Genomic DNA, 24272 nt, shown 5'->3' with positions numbered 1-24272 from the left:
ACTGACTTCAAACCCCCAGGAAAAATACCGGGTTATCACAGGCACCCATCCTTTCGTGCGGCACCTCGGCAAGTGATATTTAACCTGGATAGCTAATTAAAGTCCCAATGTACATACATACCTTCCGATTATCCAACGTGAAATTAAAAATTTCAACTCGAATTTGATTTATTTTATTACTACCGTGCAAAGAAATTTATTAGTACCATAATAACCGGTATCTCGTTACTCGTAAATTCTCCTTGATATTAGCTCGATTGTGCAAGAGGAACGGGTTATGTGTTTCGCTGAAACGTTTTTGGAAATGGTGCATGCACACGACGAAGATATTTATTTTTCTTAACAGACTGTTTCCATAAATTACGAATGACGGTATTTTATCGATTGAGCTTGCACGCACACGACTGATTGAATCTGCTTTTCTGAAAGCCCGCAAGTTGCAGGTTTTTGACCTTTCGATGCTGCCGAGTCATCCTCGATAAATAGAAAATCAACGCCGGCTGCCAAGGAATTTCAGATCGGCGTGCAGTAATAATCGTGTGCACCGGGAAACTCTATACACGTGAACCTTGGGAAATTCGTCGCTTAATCGACGAAGACCCTTATTCTTTCGTGGTTCAAATCACGTTTGATGTTCTACCCTAACGGGTTCATAGTCAAGAGCACATTTCGAAATACTAGTCAGAGTTTCGATCTAACCCAGCTGCTCTCAACCTTCTTTCTCCATGTATCTCATCAACATAAAGGATTAGTGGGTGAAAACAAAAATTGTCGTAAATTTTATAGACAAAATAGTATAGATAATTTGGTTCAGCTGGCGTGTCACATACCACACTATAAATAGAGCGTAATATATATACTTTAATCAAATAATTTTTTAGCTATTGAACAAAAACCGAATCGAAATCAATCCAATCGTTCTTCTAATTATACTTCGATATTTTAAATCGTAAATCTACCGACATTAGAGAAGCCAATCTATAATAACTGATACATCTCTACTATCATAATCACGATACTTATCGTGTAAATATTACAATGTGAAATGACAAAAATGAAAAGGCCGGTTAATTAACATCAAAAAATCGAATCATCGCGCTATCGGTTGCAATTTCCGAGAACCGACGACAGACGGCGCTAGTGTACACAGCTAATTACACCGAGGCCATCTAGACCCGACATAACCAATGAATTAGGGTTAAATTTTCGTGGAAATTCACGAAGAATCTTTTCACTGAAAAAAGTCCCACAATTATCGTTACGAAAGCACGATACATGCGCAAGGCTGACAGAGTTAAACGAACAGAAACCTCGTATTAACCGTGAAGAATTTTTCCCAACGTGCGAAAGTATATGTGCCGTATTTCGGTACTATGAAAAGGTAAATGGATAGAGCACGAAGGCCGAAAAAAAGAACGTCGATTAAGGCTGCGGAGGCTGGCGCATAGAACATGGCTAGGCTGCCTCTGTAACGTACACGAAACTACGTCACGTCCGCATTTACGTTAATCTACTGTCGGCCGACTTGGTTACCTCCGTCATTTACTTGAACGCCGCGTTGGAACGCATCGTTTACCACTTAAATCACCGGCCGAAAATTTGCATATCGGACTCGGTGATCCGTAGGGTGGTTACAGGCCTAGAGAGGCTTGGAAAGTGAAATTCATTCAACCCGAGCAGTCTTGGAGTATCGAGTGTACGCCAAATATAGCTAAAAGATGTATTCAGCAAGATAGTAGAAAATTTTGGGACAAAGGAAAAGTATTTGTAGGTTAGAAAGTAGCGAATAATATCATGGATCAACTGGAGTGGGTCATGGGGCTGAGTAAGTTAGAAGTTTTAAACGTGCATATTGCACGACCCAGAATTACCTTTTTAATTGCAAAATGAAACATCTCGAGATAGATCTAGTCTAGGACTAGGGAAGCACAAAATGCTGTACACGGATATTACATAACCTAGAAATATTTAGGCACGAACTATAAGTGTAATAAAGATTGACCGAGTAGAAAATAACAGAGGATAGGTTACATTGAGTTAATATGACTGTTTATCTCCCTCTTCATTTTTAAACAACTCGAACAAGTTCCATACATACTGGGTGTGTCTTTTAAAACGAAATTACGAACACGTTCGAGCGCTTCAGAGGTTAACGCTCACGATCAGTGGGATTACAGTGATTCTATTCTTCGACTTGGAACTAAAAATCATGAAATCAAGGATCATACCTAACCTGCAATAAATTCCGAGGATATGGTTACCCCATAAAACGTTACTTTTAATCGATCGCAATTATTCTCAATTATTCTCCGAATTATTAAAGATTCGCGAGTCGTTCAGTGAACCATAAAATACTAAAACGCCGAATCGTTTGAAATACATCGGAACACGTTTTATCGGAATAATCGACCGACATTGAAATAACCAAATCGAAAAACAACTTTCGTAACAGACCAATTTTGCCTTCGGTTAATTCTGTTCCTGCAAAATGAAAAGTTTTCTCGTTTATAAATACGCTAAGCGTGATTCATCGCCATGACAATGCGACGAATTGGAAAAAGGACCAAAGAAAAGCAACAAAGAAAGAAAACACGCGTCACGTATTCGATGATCGCCCGATAATCGCGTTTACAATTGCAAAAGGAGTCGGAATATTTTTAACTTTCATCAAACCGGAAAGCGATGTTACAAGAATGTTCCCGTCGTTTTACATGCGTTTCAATTAACAAATTTAACGTCGGTTAATTAACCGATCGCGCGATATAAACTTCAAAGTGACTAGTACGAGACGCATCTCGAGAACTAGTTTTCTTGGCGAGAAGGAAAAGCAAAAGCAACAGAGAGTCTCGGATATTAGGACATGCACCATTACACAAATAATTAAGTTAATTTTCGTTTCTCACGATATCGTAAGCCCGGCACGGAGATATTGTTGAATAAAAAAGCATAAAATGAAAAATACGAGGAAAATAAGAAAAAGAAAATAACGCGACTTAACGTAAGTAACGTAATATAAGTCGTTTGACTGGAGATTCTGTGCCATTTAATGATACTACGAACCCATATCATGCGTAACAAAAAAATCATGTATAATTCTTTTTTTCTTTATTTTTTAAAATAATTTTTCTAATATTACTAATATTAGCAGTTAACGTTCGAATACTATATTTAGTCAAAAAGTAATAGGATTATTAAAATAGAAACATATCGAAATCACTAAAATGTAAGCATAAAAATAGATTCATATGGCATAAAAGAAAAATACGAAGAACGTTATCTTCATCCGATTGATGTTACCGAATCAGTAAATTTCGTGCACATTAGTGTTTTACGAGCTTTCTATGAAAAACATTTGAAGAAGCGAACCGTGTAATTCATTAGGAGCAACCTGACAAATAGTATCCGAAGATCGTTAAACGTTCTGTAACGTTAAGCACGATAAATAATGTATGAAAGAAAAAATTACGAAGGAAAAAATATATATCTATGTATATTCCTAATGTATATATTTCTATATATGTTTAAAGAAATATATGTGAATATATATAGATATATTTATTTTATTATTATATATATATTTGATAAAATATTTAATTTTGTTTCCCACCTTTTGCGCTAAATGATTTCTTAGTGACCCATAGATAACATGATATACATAATTACACACTCGGTGGCTCTGCAGAATTATTGCGCCAATAAGCGATCTAGGAATCTAGGGAATTTTAAATATTCCGTTCGTGAATTATGTCCAATTTCTCGTAGAGTGGATTTCTTCGGTGAGAAAATAAAGATTGGGTCATAGCAAAACGATCGCAGGACGTAACAGTGAAAAAATTAAATAATTAATGTATAAAAAGCTGCACATACTGCAGGGAAGTTGGAAAATTGACGAGCGGCGGTTCAATGTCCCTAGTACGTGTTCCCGCATTTATTAAATATTATACCGCAATATCGTGGCGCATAATAAAAGTATGGATACGCTAATCAGGGCAGAAAAGTTAAAAACGTCCCATGGATATTTTTAGATGAGAGTAATATAATCTATCCTCCAGGAACACGACAGTATAACGAATAAATAATATTTATATATAACCTTTAAAAATGTGTTTATATGCATGACTGAAAATACATTTATATTTGAATCGTCAACGAATAATAACAAAAACTCAATGGGCAATACCGATTAATGATACTTAAAAACGCAAACGAATGCAATTTCCCAAAGTAACAATACTAAATTTACATCATTTGCGTGAAATTTACATTCGACGCTTATATTTGAACAAATAAATAAATAATATAAATTTATTCGGCATAAAACAAAACTTGAATTATCCTTAATAAATAACGTACAACTCTCATCTTCCAAAGTTCATAACCACGTTCACGGTATATATTAATTAGTGACATCATACACGTACATGATTTGCATACAATTTCTTCGAAAACAAATGCAAAAGCATTTACCGTTAAAAGCAATGACCGTTGAAAATCATGGCTATTTCGTGGATGGACACCACGATTAAATATCACAATATAACCTACTAAACTGTTTTTCACATTCAAAACAAATCCCTTAGATTCAGGCTGAGCAAGCATCAACGAGTACAATGGATTCCTATGTTTATGATATTTGGTCAAAAGTAAAGATCGTCTACCGTGGTCACGTGTCAAAATATGACCGAACAGCGAATATGAAACGTTAAATCTCTTTGTGACGTATATCCGACGATTTCTTAGCTTGGACACAAAGTAAAAATATTCTGGGGACGTCCCGCAACGAATGTTGTCTGCACTGCCTCGGATAATTATGGGATCAAGTTGCCAAGCAACCGTGGAAATCGTAGCGAATACCGGAAACGAAAGAACGTTATACATCTAATAGTATATCTTCACTGGCACGAAATATACGTGACACGTCAAGCTTTCAATATATTTAGTCACTACACTGACCTCTGCAGTAATTTTAGAAAACCATGGACGGTACATATAACCTATTATAAATATGATACACATTCTTTTCACTTTACATACTTGTAGTATAATTGTAAGAATTTATTTGTCATAAAACAGATACACTTCCGTCGCGTGATATATATATTTTACGTAATGTATGGTATTTTGAAGCGCGAATATTGTTCCGGTTTGAATGAGGCAGACAGATGTCGCCGAAAACACAATCCGGAAGAAGCGATCGGCACGACACTAATTTATTAATTTATGCCGAAGACGCGCACACGCCCAAGCCCGGCAACGATGACGTAACTGTAAACACAACACTGAAAGAGGACTGGAGAAAATTACTCCATTAAGAAAAAGATTTATTAAAAATGTTATGTTTTTCTCGGAGGCAATAGCGTTACATGCAACTGTATAAATTTAAACCGGAAACTGAACTTGTTGAAATCGAGATATATGATTATCGTAATCGAGATGACACAAATGTCATAAATTTAAAAACAAATATACGTAGATATGATTTTATCTTTACGAATTTCTGGTTTGCATGGATGTAATAATTTCTTGTTCTAATATCGTGTATACATAAAAATTTATGATGTTTTACGAGCAATTCAAAGATTTTTGACAATGACTCAGCACCGAATTTGGTGTCATGATGAAATCATTTGCACCGAACGAACTGGCAATTTATAACAGCGTCATCAATTAAAGAACTATGTTACATGATTAGGTCATTTTTATTAATATACAAAATATTGGATAAATATAAATAAAAATTATTCATCCGGTGTCTATACGCGATTATGGATATTTTCAGATATGTAAAAATATACATTTTTTGCTCGAATGACATTTCACGAAAATGTATATATTCAAAAAGCACTTTAACACGGAGTCCAGAAAATCGTAATTATATATCCATTTTATAGGATTATCAAGATAAAACTGTATCGTGTACCTACTATTCCTAATAGATTAGATTATCTTTCGTTTAATTTTTCCAAGAAATTGTTTTTCAGTGTGAAGCAAAATGAAATTCTAGAAATGAGAACTACAAAGAACTCACTGATAATATACACTTTCATTTAAAACATGTACCCTTAAAAACCTTCTTCATGTTGTGTCATGTCGCATATTTGTAAAACACGGTAAGCATTTTTTTTAGGTCAACGATAAGATGAAAAGAAAGTCGTATTTTACATATGACAATGGTATTTTGATATTCCAGCGAACAACGATGGTACAATGCTGGACAGATTTTCAGTAGGGAGCAAAATTAGGTCACCGACAGATAGGGCGTCTTGACAGGTGAACAAAACCATTCAGGGAACACCATGTAGCGGAAATTAAAGCGCTATAAATGAACACGTAACCCGAAAGCACGAGAGCTTATTTCAAAAGGAATAACGGTCACGGTGATCGTGCTATGGCAATAATAAAACACATACAAAAAAAAAGAAAAAAAAAAAAAAAGGTCATGAACACTCGTATTAACGAGACAAAACGAGAAAACTAGCTTATTTAATCGCACAGTGGGCACAGGTTCGATACTAGAATCAATGCCGCACTCTACTATAGAGATATAAGGAGGAAAATGATTATGATAAATGACAAACGATCTTCCGTATTATTGAAATATGAATGCTATTTGAGCGCTGTCAAAAATACATGTAACGAAATACTGTGTAACGATTCAAAAGTAGGGAGAAATCGGGGAAGCTAAGGCGGCACACGCCATTTTTATCTGTGAAGTCTCAGCCGTCACGAGACAGCCGATCGTAAAACTTGATCGCTTTTACGTTTTTGAACTGAAACTGAAGAAAATCGTACACTTACCTTCTCGTGAGGATACCCTGCGACACCGTTTTATCCCAGTACTCGCATAAAAACCAGCCGATGTACACCAAAAACCACCGATAACGATCCACACAAACCCATCCACACACTCGACCGGCGCGCAACTGACTGAGCGCATACGGCGTCGACCTACGCCAGCGTAGCTAGTCCCAGTTCTGATCCACCAATAAAAAACACGCGTAATGTTATGAATATCTGCAGCAAACCGATGTACAATTCCAATAGAATAATGTTTCTAACTGTAATTAAAAAGACATTCTTTCACTTGTCCATTCGGAAGACTATAAAATAAATATTGTATACCATTTGCAAACATACATAAAATGTACATTTTGTAATATATATTGCTTATTACGTACAAAATCACTAATAATTGTTCTTTTTATCGATATACAGTATTGCATAGCATATTATCAGTGATAATAGTTTTCTAATATACTGGCTCTGAATAAAATATACTTCACAATAAATAAATAATTAATCTGTAAATAATTGTTATTTTAGAGAAATGCACTACAAATTTTAGAAAATCTATAAAAGTTCATCACTGGATCATGTATTACTAATACAAAACATGTCAACAATTTTATTAAGTTTTAATAAAACAGAGCAGTAGCTATTTAATTTTATATTTGTATTTTATATTAATATATAAATAATAACTTTCTAATTAATAGTATAATTTTTATGTAAAAATGCCTATAATCTATGATAAAAGTAACTGATTCTTCCTTTTATCACACGAATTAAAATAATTAAAGCGTATACATTTACGACTGCACTTGTATCGGTACCGTACCTGCCCTGTAGTAGCTGGCGTAGGAATACAAGATAGCTTATGACATCACTAGTCCCGTTTACCCATATTTTGGACTGGGCACGCCCCATCCTCTCCATGACATATTATTATAATGTTTTTGAAGACAATCATTTAATTGCAAAAGAGAATTTGTTTTGAATATTTGAAAATAATTAAATACAAAAAATAGTCCTAAATAAAAGAGTATATACAAGATAATTGCGTTCGATTTTTCATTGCGATTTATTGTTTTCCTAATATTTAACATTACCTATTAAAATATTTTTATTTTATGTGTTTCAAATAATTAAAAGTAAATTAAAGGATAAAATTTCTTTAATTGTAATCTATTTTAAAAATAACAAATATAAATCTTTATATGTACACATGTACAACATACATAAAGTAATGTAACTAAATGAATTTTTGTTTAAATTTTTTTGTAAAGGCAATGATATTGTGTGATCATTTTATATGACATTTTATATGACATTGAGTTAATTTATACACATAATATGAATAGAAGTACATCACAATGTACAATTTACATAGCTTAATAATTAGTATAAATACATTTAAACTACATATAGCTTATACTTTACGGTCTTGACATGAATAATGTACAATATCACCATTGGGATACCTTGCAAATGCACTGAAAGATAATTTATATCGCAATTTGTTTTTATAACCAAATATTACTCCATATAATATATAAATACTAACCTCTGATTACCAAATCTCTTTTTACACACTGGACATATGTTAAATTCTGTCATAAGGATATTGTGCGATTCATAATGGATACGTTGCTCTTGTACTTGTAAGTGTTCAGCGTAAAGTAAACTTTTTAAAACTTGTACCCTTCGCCTGGCATTTAATGTTTCCTGTAAACTAACTTCCAAAAAATGTTTTATTCTACCAATAGGAACTGTATTGGGTAATACTTCTAATGCCTTTAATGGATTTATCTTCGACGCGTGTTCCTCGAGCAATTGAAGCGCCATTTCTAAATCAGGTTGTGCTGTTTTTTGAATTTCTGGGTTACACCCTAAAGAAACATATATAAACATACTATTCGTTATTCTAAAATAAACACATTACGCGTATTGAAATTTTACCTGTCAAAACGCCTTCGTTATCGGGTTTCAACAGCTGTTGAATAAGTAACGCATACACTTCATCATCTCCATCGAATTGTTTTTGTTTATCTACATTTTCTTGACCCAAAAATAGAGAAATAGTTGCATATATTTGTAAGTATTTGATATTTGTATTAATACCTATGATGTATATTTAATATTAATACCTACTCTTATACCTAGTATACACGTTATAGCAATACTCAATCGCTTTTGGTATATCATTAAGGAGACTAATGTATATCGATATAACTTGTTGATGACGTCCAAGTCGTTCAAGAATAATTGCACGTTCCTCGAATAAACTATCAAATGGAAAATGCACTAATATAGTTTCAGGGGTGTAGTGTGCAGATTTTTCCAAAAACTGTTGCAATTTTTGTCTAATATGTTGACCTGTCTCCTTTTCTGCTGGTGTAGCACTTTTACTCATACATGCCAAACATTTCTCTTTGTATTGATGTATTAAAACATTATGAAATGAGGGATTAGTGTCTTCCCAAACATGTACTACATGTTCCAAATATGTAATAACTAAATCTTTATGACAACGGAGGAGATAGTCTAATACCTTGGGTCTTGGTAATTGTTCAACTTCCTAGAATTGCAAATATAGATTACAAGATGATCACAAAATATTGTATGATATACATTACCTTTATATCTTCCATAAAAATTCGAAGTCCTTGTTCTGGATCATCGTTCAAGACCCAACCAGCAAACTTTAGAATTAAATCTATATGATCTTTACCAAGGTGCTGCAAATATTGTATTGTTCCTGCAGTTCCCTTTAGACTAGAATCATTTTCTTTTGCATGCTTTTCGAGAAGTTCCAATGCTTTTCTATGATGTCCCTTAGTTTGATATAATATTATAAGTTCAGGATATTTTTGATGCTTTAATAAAGTCTTTTCAGCTTCTGCTAAATGACAATGATTTAACCTAAGTAATTGTGCTACTAATGCATCAGTGGTCTGGAAAAAAAATTGTATTAATAAAACTTGTACATCTATCACAAATGGTAATATATTTTAAATTACCTGTAAGTAACATTTTAATAGAGTTGTGTCTATAATTTTTAAAAGCTGTTCTGTAGCTACTGCTGTCATGTTTCTTTTTCCTTCTATCAAAGATTTTTCTTTTATATTATCCTTATCCTTATCTTTATCCTTATCCTTATCCTTATCCTTATCCTTATCCTTATCCTTATCCTTATCCTTATCCTTATCCTTAGCTTTATCCTCACCCGTTAATTTCAATCTAACTTCAGTAAGAAAGACTATTAATGCACGGAGACCCATTTCTAAATTGTGACCTTCAAGCTTGGGCAAAGTTGGATCACTGACTTCAGAATTATTACTAGATGAAGTAACTAAATCGGGAAACAACATAATCACTTCATACGGATCTGTTCCTATCTTTAAGAACTGATCCATTGCTTCTTGAAATTGTTTAGTATGAAACAGATGATGAGCATAGAGTGTTTGAATTTTGTATATTTGTTTTGTCTTTTCTTCTTCTGATATATTTGATAAACTCTAAAATATTGAAACATTTTACTTAAAAGTTTCACTAAACTGAAATGAAATAAGCACATCACAATATTATCAACATACAGTTAATTTCAATGCCAGCTGAAACTGGGTTTGTTCAAGCAATGTTCTAATTTGGTGTGCCACATCAACTGCTTTTACACACCAAACATGACTAATAGATGCTACAAAAACTTTCCCCTGTTTACATCTATATATAAGCCTAGCTTTATTTAAATCTTTTATTGTTTGAATGTGTAAACAACCCTCTATGGTATATACTTCCAATCTGTCATGTACAATACCAAGTAAATAAGGATCATCCCAAACTGAAATAATTCAATTTCTATGACACCAATATAATTAGAGAATGAATTGCATAAATACTTTCAATTATAAATGCTAAGTAATTATGCATATTTTATACCTATTGCACTTGGAGTATCAGACCACTTTATTGAGGTATGCTGAATCAATTCTCCCTTAGTATCCATAATAAATGATTGAGAATCTTTTCCTAATACAAAGGAGTTATCAGATAATCTTGTAACACTTGGTTCTGGGCATTTTCCAGTTGGAAACAATTCTTTGATGTTCCCATTTGGGTACAAAATTGCATATGACAAGCCACGAAAACCCAAAACTAATGTTTCACCACACCTTTAATAAAATTAAAATATTTTATCACTGTATAAAAATGAGTAAGTTCTTCTATATGCCACATAATACATACCATGATAATTCACGTGGTATATATGGTACAGTAAATTCATTAAGTGCTTCAAATTTTTTATCTTTCCACTCATATAATTGCAGTTTACGTTTCACAGCAACACATAAATGTACAAGTGTACTTTTTTCATCATTTACAGTTTGGGTTGATTTTATATCTAAAGTAAATAATGTAGCACCACGAGTCTTTTGTAACTGATAAATTTGTTGGAAATTTAGAGAAATTAAATCATGGACACATACCATATTATCTATAAAGAAATAAATATAAAAAGTTAAATGTATATATTTCTAATTATAAAAGTCAAGATAAATATTAAAACTATGATTAACCTATTAGAATTATGAGCAAATTATATTCTGGTACAACATCTATCTGAGTAATTCGCTTTTTATTGAAGTTTTTACTGCAACGAAATAATTCTAATTTGTGATTATCATCTAATACAGGAGGTACATGATACATAAGAAGATGACCCTCTCTTGTTCCAATCAGTAAATAATCATCTGAAACACTTTACTATTATTCACTACACTTGCATATTTATATAAAACAATATTAGAAATAAATAGCAAAAGTAAATAAATTAAAATACATTTTTTAAATGTACAACAACAAATTATTTTAAACATAAAGAATAATAATTCTTTACATAAAATTATATATTTAGGAGAAAAAAAAACTTTAGTTCGAAGGTTATACGAATCCTACCATATGCAGCCATAGATTCTATTTGAACAGAAATATTTAATATTGATGTTTCTTCGTAAGCGTCATGCATTTTGACGTTTTAAAAATGAAATTTTGTTATTTATTTCTTTAGAAATCGGTAAGTTAGACGATCAATTTTTTTAAGCTTAGTGAACCACTGCAGTTGCCATTCGAATGAATTTGACAACTAACTCAGACTATATTTAAACAATATTATAGTTATTGTTCTTATTGGTTAGGATCTAAATATTTACAATAAACACTTTACATTGTTTCAAATTATAAAAAATTAATTTATTATTTCTGAATCAATAATTTTTATATAATTTCCATTAAATATCCTTTAAAGAACTACATAATATAAATTTTACAATCTTTTATTAGAAAAAGATCTCTCATTCATAAATTACATCCTTTTATAGTAAATAAATACAAAAATTAGTTACCATTATATATTTCAATTTAAAAATCATTGTTATAAGTATTTTACTTATATTACTCATCTAACGATATGAAATAAAATATAAATGCATTTTGCGTTTGTTCGTAATATTTAAAATTATATTCTATATTTCAAAAGATTGTTAAGAAAATATTTATGAAATATTAAAATTAAAACTATAAAATATAAAGAATATAAAATAATAAAATAAAGAAAATAATAAAGAATACTAAATTTTATAAATATTTCTTAAGCATGTTTATTATAATTGTATTTTCTATATATGGATGTAAGTAGATAGCATTATTATTATTCGTCAGAATCAAATACATCGTATCATAAAATTTCAGACTTGGGATTTTTACATGATATATAAAACATATTTGAATTAAAATTTTATAAAAATGTCAAATTTGCTTGTACGAAAAGGACTTGAATTATTGGGTTATGAAAAAAATGTAAAACAAGGTATACATTTTAATTTGTACAGGTTATAAATTTATATTTTATGTTACACAAAATTTTTATGGTACAGAAAAAAGAAAAAAGAAACACACAAAATATAAAGGTACACTGGACCTAATTCCACCAAAGCACAGAATATTATCTAAAAATGATAAAACAGGTACTTGTGATCTTCAAAATACAAGGTTATGAATCGATTATTTATGAACTAATAAAATATAAATATTCTTAAAGATCTCGGTACAATCCTTGGACGATCAAGTAAAGTAACAGTTTATGAAACTCAAAAGAAATTAGCCGTACAAGAAGATCCTACAGATGAAAATGTACAAAGACTTTTAATGCTTAGTAACAATTGTATTGATCCTGATACAACAAATAAGGTACTCAGTATATTTAACAATTTTTAATTATTTATAAAATAAATTTTATTAATTAAAAAATTTTATAATAGTTATTGAATAGAGCTGTAAAGAAGAGGTATATTCCAGAAGCAAAGAAACTTAAAAAACCTGAAACCACTGTATTTAGCGATGAAGATTTCAAGAAATTTGAAAAGGAATATGTGGATCAGTAGTCTGTAACAATATTTTAATATGTTTTAAATTATTCTAAATGAAGATTTATAAAATAGATATAAGATTACGTTATTGAACTTTACATATTATACATAATATTACAGTAGTAACAAATATATGAAACATTTGGTTGGTCATAATTTACAAAATAGCATCATTTTTTATATCTTTATATAAATGTTAAATTTATTATAAATGATTAGACGTCAAATGTTTAGTAGCGATCGGAAAAAGGGTAAAGTTATATTAATTTTAACTTCCATTTTATTCCTCTATTACACTATATGGATCATTGGTCTACCATTTATTGATGATAAGAGAATACGATCGTTTTTTGGTTCTAACAATGTGGCATTAATAGTACCTGCAATTTCGGGTTTATGTTTTATCGGTGGACTAGTATTGTTCACTATTTATCATGTTAAACCATATTTTTCAAATGATAAATCAAATAAATTTCATGAATCGTAACATTTTTGTATAAAAAATAAATGTAAATAAAAAAATTGAATAGCATGTTACCAAATAACTTTTGTTCATGTGTGTTTTATTATTGATTGAATAGCGAAGTTATGTAACTAGCTTATATCATCCATAGTACGATAAGACCGAGTAAGATAGAGTAATATAAAGCATTGGTGTAGACACAGAATCGATATTAATGTAGAATAAAAGTCATGTCAACGTAATTTATTTTAGCATTATATCAATATTTGTCACGAAAAACCTAGAAGTAGAAATTTTGGAAATATCAGAGGAAGAGTCAACACGAAAAAATAGAATTTGTCTTTTGCTCTTGTACCTTTCTTCTAGGCATCTTTTCATCTGTCTGTATTACAGGTGAGTTGCATCTCTGTACACTACATTGAGTTCAAGACTGCGTACCTAGAACGATATAGAGGCAAGGAGAATAATTCAATTACATCGCCTACTTCCACCATTAACATTTTCGAAATCAATAGAGTGAGATATTTGTGATAATATTTGTGAAAAGTACTAAAATAAAAAGGTATGGAAATTATATGAGTTACAAATATCACATATTGTGATAAAGATGAAATTAAATATGATTTTAATCAAATTAGCTTTATTAATGAAAAATTGTTCAAGTTAATTAAAGTAAATTTTTGTGATGTATTAATTAAATGAATTATTATGTTAATAACTATTAAATAATTTTCATCAGTAGTAATTAATTCTCTAACATCTACACCAGTATATAGAAGTTGATCACTCAATATCATTCTATCTCATTCGGTTTTAATACGTCCTATTATCTTTCTCTCTTTATCATGCATTGAATTAGCAAATAACAAATTTGATTCTTTTTGCCATTAGAGAAACTACCTGTGACCCAATCACTTTAAGGAAGAGTAAGACAGCAGTCGATGGTTCCAACTAATTAGACTTGCATTTTTTTTTAAGTGCAAATTCCCGAATGCTATGGAGTGTACTATTAATTTATGAACTATAATATAATATAATTTAAAAAAATTAAAATGACTAAAGGGAAATGGTTAGTAATTGGTATTTCGGGTGTAACATGTAGTGGGAAAACTTATCTAACTAACCGACTTCATAAAGAACTGAAAAATTCGATCGTGATACATCAAGATAACTATTTTTTACCAAAAGATGATCCACGACATACAAAAATAGAAGAACTTAATCATTTTAATTGGGAACTAATAACTAGCATGGATATGGATAAAATGCGTTTAGATGTTTTAAGTTTAATTGAATCTTCGCCAAATGAAAATAATTTTTCCAAAACAATTAATAAAAATATATTAATATTAGACGGGTTTTTGCTTTTTAAATGTAAAACTATTTCAAATTTATGTGATCGTAAATATTTCATAACGTTAACCAAAGAACAAAGTTGGGAAAGAAGGAAAAATAGAACGTACGATCCACCTGATGTGCCTGGATATTTCGAAAAAGCTGTATGGCCGGAATATTTAAAACATAAAGACGAATTAATGAAAGACAAAGATTTATATGAAACAATAACATTCATTGATGGATCAAAAAGTAAAGAAGAAATATTTGAAATAATTTTTGCGGAAATAAAAAAATTATTATCATAAAATCTTAATCATTACATATAAAAAAAGAAACACTTAAAACTAAAAAAATAAATATACACCATAAACTGGTTCTGGGTATTTAGCTATCAATTAACAAAGACATGGTGATGTTATAAACATTAGTTACAAACAGAAGCATTTGTTACATATTCCAAAATGTTTAGTACAAAGTATAATTAAAATTTCGAAATATTTTTCATTGTAATTTAAACGATTTATCTTGAGTATTTTTGTTTTCTTTTGTTAAGTTAAAAATAAAATTGCAATAATACATTAATCGTATACAATAATTTTTTATATAAATGGATAATTGGTTTTTATTGAGCTGGAAAGCATAGTGTACTTACCTGGCACAATTATGCATTGAGCTTTTTCTTTCATAAATGATAAGTAAACTTGTATTTCTTCACTTTTCTTTTGTGAGAAATATATGTACATATGTCATTATTGCATTATCAGTATTGATGAATTTTTATGAATTCCCACGAAAATGCCCATATATGAATCAAATGTAATTCATGTTAAAAATGTGATAATTTTGCAGTTATGTACCACAATATTCTAACTACAGCATGTACAATTCTTCTTTTTTTGCATTGTATATTAAAGCCTGTTTCAGATGTTCAGTAATTACAAAGGAAATAATTTTTAATTTTGTTCTATATGTATAGTATGTTTTTAAATTATTTGTATTAAAAAATTAATTCTATAAGATTTAGAAAATAAAGCATATTTGAATTGGTAACTCCCTCACAGATATACTTTATAACTTACAACTTATCAGTCAGCCTTCAGTTTCCGAAAGATCCAGAAAGGGTATATGTATAATTTACTATAAAAAGGACATTTTTTAAAATTTTCCATATCTTTTTTGCTTTTACTATCTCAATAGCAGTTATAATTCCACATAATGATAGATAGCAATGTTTTTTTTTATTTTGTACAAAATAGATTATGTTCAGCCAAATTTCGGACTTCCATTTTCATCCAAAACAGGCTTCTAAGTGTTTAAGACCACGCTTTTAACAAGATTCGCTTCATTCTTTTTTCTCTTTTTTAATAAAGATAACGCACAACGACGTGTATATGTTACATGGAATAGGTGCTATGTTTAGATTGACCTTGCACATTTGTTACATTTGTTGGAGCTGTCTGATCATCTTGATCATTTTGTCCACAAACTTTTCGAACATACTGTGGTGTGAGAACAACTTCTTCCTCCATTTCAAGAACTCGTTTATCCAATTCCATGCATGCTGCCATTTCCTTTTCTAATTTTGCCAACATCTGTGGTGAATTGTATTTCTCTGGATCATCATGAAACACTACCATACCATCTTTTTGATTGATTGTTGCAAAAATTTCACCATCCTCTATCTAAGATTAGAAACGTAAAATACCTTTATATAATATCTATATACACGCTATAGAATATACAAATAAGTGCAGTTACCATGTTTAATATGTATTTTTCTGCATCAGCAGGTCCAGACAAACGAACCCTACTAGCCACATCACTTAAGCTAAGAGTCAAAAAAGTTTTTGTCAACCTTTGTATGTTTTTCTTGTATAAATAGCTGAGCACTTGTTTCACCAGCCCCATATTGTGGTCTCTTGTGAACAGAGGTTGATATTTGGTGATAATTTTCTGTACCTCCTCACAACTATTCCTCTCGTAAGCAATAGCCAATTCTTGATAATGCTGACCCAGTGGCTTCATGTACCTATACACCACTTGACTTGTGTACCTAGGTAGGCTTAAGACTGCCCCATTCCAAATTAAAGAGACCAGAATAAACTTCTTGTAGGCTTCTAACATAATGTAACTAACTACCATGGCAGGTGTTGTTACGCACACTTCAAAAAAGTATAATGCTCTATCATAATTCTTTAGTGCTGTGTATATCATACCACCATAATAATAATAAAGTAAAAAGTATTTCGAATCAAATTGTCCTTCTTCTTGGCTGATACCAGTAACATCTATATCCAGAAATTCAAGTGCTGGCTTGAAACATTTAGAAAGAAGACATAGTTGACAAAGATCAGCATGTATTGATGTAAGTTGGCTATCAAATAATTGTATTTTACGTATTGCACGGCACAATAATTCAATACCACGCAATGGTATTTGTAGTTCAACCAGTGTTTGAGTAAATATGTGACATAATTCTGCATCTATAATGTAAATAATATAGACAAAATAAAAATATATTTATTCTAGTTTTAAGAGCAAAAGGGAAACACATAAACTTACATATATCAGAAGCAAATCTAACTTGTTCTCCATTACAACCAATGATAAATTCTTGAACCTGATTAAATAGTGGTTTATAAGCATCAGCATTGTTTGCACCATTAGGATTAGACAATGAAAATTTCACACACAATACTGCCAAAATTCCTAATGAGTGCTCTTGCAGATTTAATGTTTCCAAAACATTATCTAAATGTTGTCCATTTTTTATTAAAACATCTGTACTTTTAGTTATTATCTCAGACAGTTCTCTAAAATTACCTATGAAACATGAGACAATTGAATAATATCATTTAATAATTATTACAAAAATTATCATAATTTATTTACAATAGAACATAGATTTAAAAAATATATTTATGTTTGCTATATATTTAATCATGAAATTTTTAATAATAAAATTTATATAGTACTATAAAGAAAAATGTTAATATACGTATTTACAACTTGATCATAGATATGCTTAATATAGAAATAGAATTTTTATATGATGTATAAAATTGCATAAAGGAGTTATTTAACACTAAAATAACAAAATATTATGAATTCAAATTTTATTTCTTCGAAAAAAATAGCATTTCAGAGAAATACAAAATGTTTTAATAATCCCTTAGGATTATTCTTATAGGTTAGGTTTATGAGAATATAAGGAAGGTCCGAACATCTGTCGTACCTTGTTTCGAGAACGTCCGCACGTTATTTACAAATTGCTCCAATGCCGACGCCATTACTGCAAATGCTTTCTTTTCATCACCACCTTTAGTCGGTGGTGAACCGTATTTACAGAAATTATTTTCGTGAACAAACGATCACCTAAGATGACGTTTTGAAACAGGCAACTGAAATGCTCTGAAGCATGTTACGAGAATAGCCGGTTGCACCGAACTCCCTCTTTTATGTTTCGGCCAACACACAATTTAAATTAAATTATCTTCAAATAAATGTATCTTTCTATGTACGTCTAACAAAATTATCCTGTTTTATATTTTTTATGAGAATTGTTGTAGACCGTACATCTGTTCAATATTATGCATTGTATACATTAAAATTTTCTCTTTATTGCTTTAAGAATTGTATTATATTAACATTCTTAAAGCTAAATATATAGGTAAAAAAAATTTTTTATATTTAAACATGTAACTATTTTAAAATAAAAGTTTCCAAAAGAACTTGACGTATTATTACCTGAATTAGTGGTTGCTAGGATATTAACGATTATTACAACAATCCTAAAAAGCGAATGAAGCACAGTATTTTCTAATATTGTCGCCCAATTTACTTCTTAGTAATTTTATCTTTAGACAGATAAAAGATTAAACATTTTGATTATGTCAAGTGCAACGTACAATGAACTTTGGGAAAACGCGCAAACTGCTTTAGAAGAACTTCTTCAAATAGATACAAACTTGCAAAACGTCAAACCGCAAAAAGATCGTAAAAAAGCTCACAATACGATTTCTGAGTTATATGTAAGATATATTATTATCTGTAATAAATTAGAAATATGTTATGATCAAGTAATTCAACCGCAAAAACGGATATTATTAAAACAATTGTTAGTCTCGTGTTTTGGTAGAATTTTAGAATTAAAACATGAATTAGTCGAGATAGATCTTTCAGAGTACAATTATTTCGATAATATTCTAATAAAATTCAACATCACACCGCAAGAAGTTGAAATTCAAGTACCCAGATATTTTAGACGCGAATGTTTACAAGAAATTGAAGAAAGGCGCAAGTACATAGCAGAGATCTTAAAAAATATAGGTGCTTTAGATGAAGTAATAGTACCAAAGAAAATGACTGAATCCGAAGCTGTGAGGCTCATACAGGTACAAACATTTTAGGTAAAATTATAAATTTAAAGTTATTACTTATATTAATTGTACATTTATTATGAATGCGAATGTTAGGCCCACGAACGCGCTAGACAAGGTCGATTACGATTTCAATTTATGCGAGAAATTTGTCACGTAAAAGATAAATCTGCAATTAAAGCAGAAGCAGAGGTGAAAAACGAATCGAGTGAAAAAGCGGCTGTAATAAAAATTCAAAAAGTTTGGAAAGGATATGTTACTAGATGCAAAATTCGGAAAAGACGTTTCGAAGAAATGTTATTAATCGGTAGTTTTTATTAAAATAATAAAGTAATTGTGTATTAAAAAAGAATAGATATATATATATATATATATACTTCCTTTATTTTCAAAGGTATGCTTCAACAGAGTAAACAAATTACTGAAAATGCTAGACAGGCTGAAAGAATAAGAGAGGAAAGGTATGAAAAACAAATTAAATATCTAGAATTATACGAAAATTTAATGGTTGAAGCGAAAGAAAGAATTCGTAAAGAAAAGAGCGGTATAATAGAGGAAAATATAAGAAGTGAAGTTCGAAATTGGATTAACACTTATTTTCAGCAGACAGGAAAAATTCCTGACTTGCCATCTGCTGAGAGTGGTGGATCCAGAATCATATTTAGCAGACAGGTAAAATTAGTATTTGCATTAGTATTATGTAAAGTATTCGGGAATAAGGTAACTATATTTTTTTTAGGGAACTGAAAGTACTATTAGTAAATCAACAGCAGTATCATCAAAGGAATCCAAAAAATCTAAAAGATCAAAATCAAAGAAGGACAGTGAGGCTGATCAATCAGAAGAAGAAACTGAACAAGGTTTCAAACCAATTCCTTCCAATTTTCTCTCAAAGTTGGTTCATGCTAATCAAGAGTATCAAGAAATATGGAAGAATAAAGATGAAACTATGAATATGGCACAATTACCATATTTGGACATGATAGAGAATGAAACAACGAAGGAAGTAGAGAATGAAGTTCGAGTTACAGTTGACCAAGCACTTAGGGGTAAATGTTAAAATTAAAAATAATTAGAACATAAAAATATTAATGGTGTTACAATTTTGTGTCATATTTAAAGATGATATAGAAGCATTGCAAAATGCATTAGATAGAGATAGAGGTTTTAAGGGTAAACGTGCTAAAAAAAGTCAAAAAAGAATTCGCAGAAGTGGAAAAAAGAATAAGAAAAGAAAAGAAAAGGATTTGACACCTGATAGAACAACAGAATCTTTGTTTGAAGAACTTCTAACTCAAGGAATTATTAAGCTCCATAGGGAAATTCGACTTAGTGATTTTAAAGGAGAAAAATCTTTTACAAATCATAATTTAAGAGAAAAGGAGAAAGACCCTTTGCCAATGCTTGGTTAAGTGTTTTATATACTAATTCAGATTTATCATATTTTATATTTCTCATTTTCAGTTTAATCTTTTAAGTATTCTAATACTTAAGTAATTTTCTTATGATATTTATCATTATATTCAATAGGTGATATAAGACAATTAATAGCTGAATATTGTATACTTCCTTTGGGAAATAATACTCTCAGAGAACTTACACCACTGATAAGATCAGTTTTAATTGCTGGTCCACATGGCAGTGGTAAAAAGATGTTAGTAAATGCAATTTGCACAGAACTTGGTGCCACATTATTTGATATCACGCCAGCTAACATTACTGGGAAATATCCTGGCAAATCAGGTTTAATTATGCTTATGCATTTAATATCAAAGGTATTTCAAGAAAAGAAACAATTAAATGAATTAGAAAAATGTATTCACTTTTTATTTTTATATATTAAGGTATCACGTTTACTCCAACCATCAGTGATATTTATGGAAGGAGCAGAAAAACCATTTGTAAAGAAAGTCTCAAAGACAGATAAAACTGATCCAAAACGTTTAAAAAAAGATCTTCCTAAATTAATAAAAAGTATCACAAATGAGGATAGAGTGATTTTAATTGGAACTTCAAATTCACCATGGGATGGAGATCAAAAACTTTTATATCAAACTTATGATAAAGTTATATATATTCCCAGACCAGATTATGGGACTATGTCTTTGATATGGAAAGACTTATTATACAAAGTATGACTTTTTCAATTTATAAATTATATTATACATTAATTTTTTTAATTTATATAATACTTATTTATGGTATTATATGTATTTATTTATACATATAATAATAATATATAATATACATATATATTTATTCATAGTATTCTGGAATTAATAGACAATTCGATACGTCCGTCATGGCTAAAATATGCGATGGTTTTACTGTTGGTACTGTATTAACATCAATTAACGAGGTATTGGCGGATGAATTATCATTGTATTTCAATTATTACGTATACATTTTTTTATAATTTTTTTGTTTCATTAATAACATACATATATTATAAAATAGGTAATGACCACAAAACGAATAGTACAATTAAGAACACATCCTTTGACACATGGAGAATTAATAAATGCGTTAAGTTCGAAAGATCCGGTTTTTTGCGAAGAAGAAGATATGTTCTTAGGTCTGTACATACTTTTATAAGTGATATAATTTTTTATTAATATTGTGTTTGATTATAGCATGGCTTGCAAAAACACCAATAAATCGTAAAAAGCAACGTGCGCTCGAGCTAGAGTTCCAGAAGTTGAAAGAAGCAAATGAAAAGCAAAAAAGGAAAGGAAAAATATCAGCATGAATAAATGAATACTTACGAATGTGAAATGATTAACTATAAAAATAATGATTAATATTTTAATAAGGATAAGATAATTTATTTTAATAAAGAAAAATTAATTTTATAATGAAAATATTCTATAATTAATGATAATTCATTAAAATCAATTATTTAGACTGCTTCTTTTTACCGATAATCTTCTATCAATTTTTATCATATAAATGAAAAATTAATGGTAATTTACATTTTAAATTTTATATTTAATGCAAAATTTCTGACGCTGGCCACCGACTTCTTATAAAAATGCATGCAAAATCAATTTACGTAAGAAAAAGTAAAGATAACGTGACCACTATTTACATTTGAGTTCAAAGTTTCAAGGATTAGAAAACTTATAGTTTACTGAATTGAAAAGTGAGTTCAGAAGTTTCAGAACAGTTAGAGTAAAACGAAAAAAGAAAATTGCATATGAATACTTAATATTCATAAACTTGTATTTCTTTTTTATCAAAAAACATTTACAAATATACGTACATATATATACATTCAGGTTGATGTACTACATTACTCCAATATAATCATTTTTATTAACTGTATATTAATACAATACCAAATCTGAATGTTTATATGAAGTGGGGGTTTCCTGGAATTTAGTTGAAAGAAGAGAAAGTCATGAATATGAATATCCGATAACAATCGAAAAGGATTGGTATCAAGTTTTGTCTGATAGCTCATTTCAGTCGGTACGTTTGAAGTTTATTCCGAGGTCTCATTTCCAAGAATTTGTAGAGATACCAACGGACGTTAAAAATAAAAATTAGCATTAGGTTTGACATTTTACACTTAATATTTTAGTTGACCCTGTACATTACGAACGATGCGGTTTGTGTTTGTGTTACATAGATAATAAATTTAAGATTTAATTCTCATACTTTGAATATTTGGTCGTTACAGGAAAAACAAAACAAATGACAAATAGTAATAGCCCCTGGCAATGTAAATCTGAGTTAGGTATCTGACAATTACAATCTGGCCCGTTTTTATTCATGAACATCCCTTTTGTAAGGGAGATAACTAGGATGACTCGGTTAGCTTTGGATCATGGCACAAAAGTCTCGTTAAGTCTAAAGTTACACAGGTTATATGTTTCTTTCTTTAGTTCACGTGATATAACACGCGGCTAACAGACTTGTAGCAAGGCAGTGGCAAAGACCTCTTCAATGTTATCAATAAGGGGCAAGGAGAAAAAACGAGGGAAGGGGGAAGGGGGCAGCCATAATATTCCTGTCCTATCAAAATATATTAAATTTGTTATAATTCTATTTTGACTCAGAAGCATGTGAAAATAAGATTTGTATCTCGCCAGATCTTATCATTTCTTCAAGTATCGGTCAAAAATTAAACTCGCTAAGATAATTATTAAATCTATGGAATTAATTTACTTTATATAGAAAAACATATTATATTTCGTATCAAATGGATTATATCATTTTTAATTATGAAGAAGAAGGCATCGAAACAAAGTTATTTATTATTATAATACTATTTGATGAGAACACTGAATTATTTGAAGGAATAACATTTTATTACTTAAGATTCATAGATACATAGATAAGGCAATTTAATGTTCAATACAGAAGAGTAAAATAATCAACTGTTTTCTATTAGAATATTAACTATATTACATAAGATTTATAATTTCATAGTATAAGTTGTATAAGTAACGTGCACTATAAATTTATAAAAATTTGAACATCTTTAACGGAACACAATTAAAATTAAAAAGTTTTCAAAATTTTGAACCTCTAAACTGCATAAAAATTTTCCAGGATTTGCACTTGTGTTAAATACCTCTTAAAGGACACGATTATTATGGTAAAATGTAAGACCTCAATATTTACAAATGTTCTTGAAACCGTCGATTACGTTACTGCACTAGACTATCGATCCCTCGTGTCAGTTGGTCGTATTGGAGCGGCGAACAATTCCATGCTAGTTATCGGTTTCGATAATGTCAAAATTATATAAAAAAAAATGCGGCAAGTTGACATGTGACAGCTGCATGTACACTAATTGATCAAGACTCAAGTTCAAAGCGAAGTACTGTGTCAGTTGAAAGAATAAATATAATTCAGCGAAAAAGCGGAATATTCGTAACA

At 30.1% G+C, this 24272-nt stretch overlaps 6 protein-coding genes across 9 annotated transcripts in view; 3 read left to right on the top strand and 3 right to left on the bottom strand.

The window, feature by feature from the left end:
• Positions 1 to 6936, bottom strand: part of beta-Spec (spectrin beta chain) — a 40017-nt gene extending 33081 nt beyond the window's left edge. For all 4 annotated transcript variants that reach the window (XM_017908601.1, XM_017908603.1, XM_017908602.1 and 1 more), the window contains exon 1: positions 6799 to 6936. The gene's annotated coding sequence lies outside the window, so the exon portion shown is untranslated. The remainder of the gene's footprint in view (positions 1 to 6798) is intronic.
• Positions 6937 to 8203: 1267 nt separating this feature from the next.
• Positions 8204 to 11806, bottom strand: Vps39 (vacuolar protein sorting 39). Its single transcript, XM_017908586.1, has 12 exons — positions 11737 to 11806; positions 11358 to 11531; positions 11026 to 11275; positions 10720 to 10952; positions 10377 to 10621; positions 10007 to 10298; positions 9801 to 9922; positions 9417 to 9734; positions 8932 to 9358; positions 8740 to 8838; positions 8345 to 8669; positions 8204 to 8273 (listed from the first exon to the last, which is right to left on the bottom strand). Exons 1-12 carry the CDS (start codon positions 11804 to 11806, stop codon positions 8210 to 8212), a joined length of 2619 nt encoding a protein of 872 aa, XP_017764075.1. The 3' UTR covers positions 8204 to 8209.
• A 684-nt stretch (positions 11807 to 12490) lies between these two features.
• LOC108553610 (active regulator of SIRT1) lies at positions 12491 to 13220 on the top strand. The gene is made up of 4 exons (XM_017908599.1): positions 12491 to 12646; positions 12714 to 12803; positions 12878 to 13026; positions 13098 to 13220. Exons 1-4 carry the CDS (start codon positions 12583 to 12585, stop codon positions 13218 to 13220), a joined length of 426 nt encoding a protein of 141 aa, XP_017764088.1. The 5' UTR covers positions 12491 to 12582.
• A 487-nt stretch (positions 13221 to 13707) lies between these two features.
• On the top strand, positions 13708 to 15311 carry Nrk1 (nicotinamide riboside kinase). Its single transcript, XM_017908593.1, has 2 exons — positions 13708 to 14061; positions 14560 to 15311. Exon 2 carries the CDS (start codon positions 14721 to 14723, stop codon positions 15309 to 15311), a length of 591 nt encoding a protein of 196 aa, XP_017764082.1. The 5' UTR covers positions 13708 to 14061; positions 14560 to 14720.
• A 1001-nt stretch (positions 15312 to 16312) lies between these two features.
• On the bottom strand, positions 16313 to 18451 carry CSN3 (COP9 signalosome subunit 3). Its single transcript, XM_017908587.1, has 4 exons — positions 18242 to 18451; positions 17569 to 17829; positions 16765 to 17489; positions 16313 to 16688 (listed from the first exon to the last, which is right to left on the bottom strand). The coding sequence occupies exons 1-4, from the start codon at positions 18294 to 18296 to the stop codon at positions 16401 to 16403; spliced, it is 1329 nt and encodes a 442-aa protein (XP_017764076.1). The 5' UTR covers positions 18297 to 18451; the 3' UTR covers positions 16313 to 16400.
• Positions 18452 to 18896: 445 nt separating this feature from the next.
• On the top strand, positions 18897 to 22134 carry LOC108553609 (IQ and AAA domain-containing protein 1). The gene is made up of 10 exons (XM_017908598.1): positions 18897 to 19400; positions 19482 to 19692; positions 19780 to 20057; positions 20125 to 20434; positions 20508 to 20792; positions 20916 to 21160; positions 21230 to 21517; positions 21652 to 21783; positions 21843 to 21960; positions 22019 to 22134. The coding sequence occupies exons 1-10, from the start codon at positions 18897 to 18899 to the stop codon at positions 22132 to 22134; spliced, it is 2487 nt and encodes an 828-aa protein (XP_017764087.1).
• Positions 22135 to 24272: the final 2138 nt, after the last annotated feature.

The sequence above is a fragment of the Eufriesea mexicana genome, unplaced genomic scaffold, assembly GCF_001483705.2.
Source record: "Eufriesea mexicana isolate 0111107269 unplaced genomic scaffold, ASM148370v2 scaffold11296, whole genome shotgun sequence".
Classification (NCBI taxonomy): Eukaryota; Metazoa; Arthropoda; class Insecta; order Hymenoptera; family Apidae; genus Eufriesea; species Eufriesea mexicana.
This window is presented reverse-complemented; position numbering and strand designations above follow the sequence as displayed.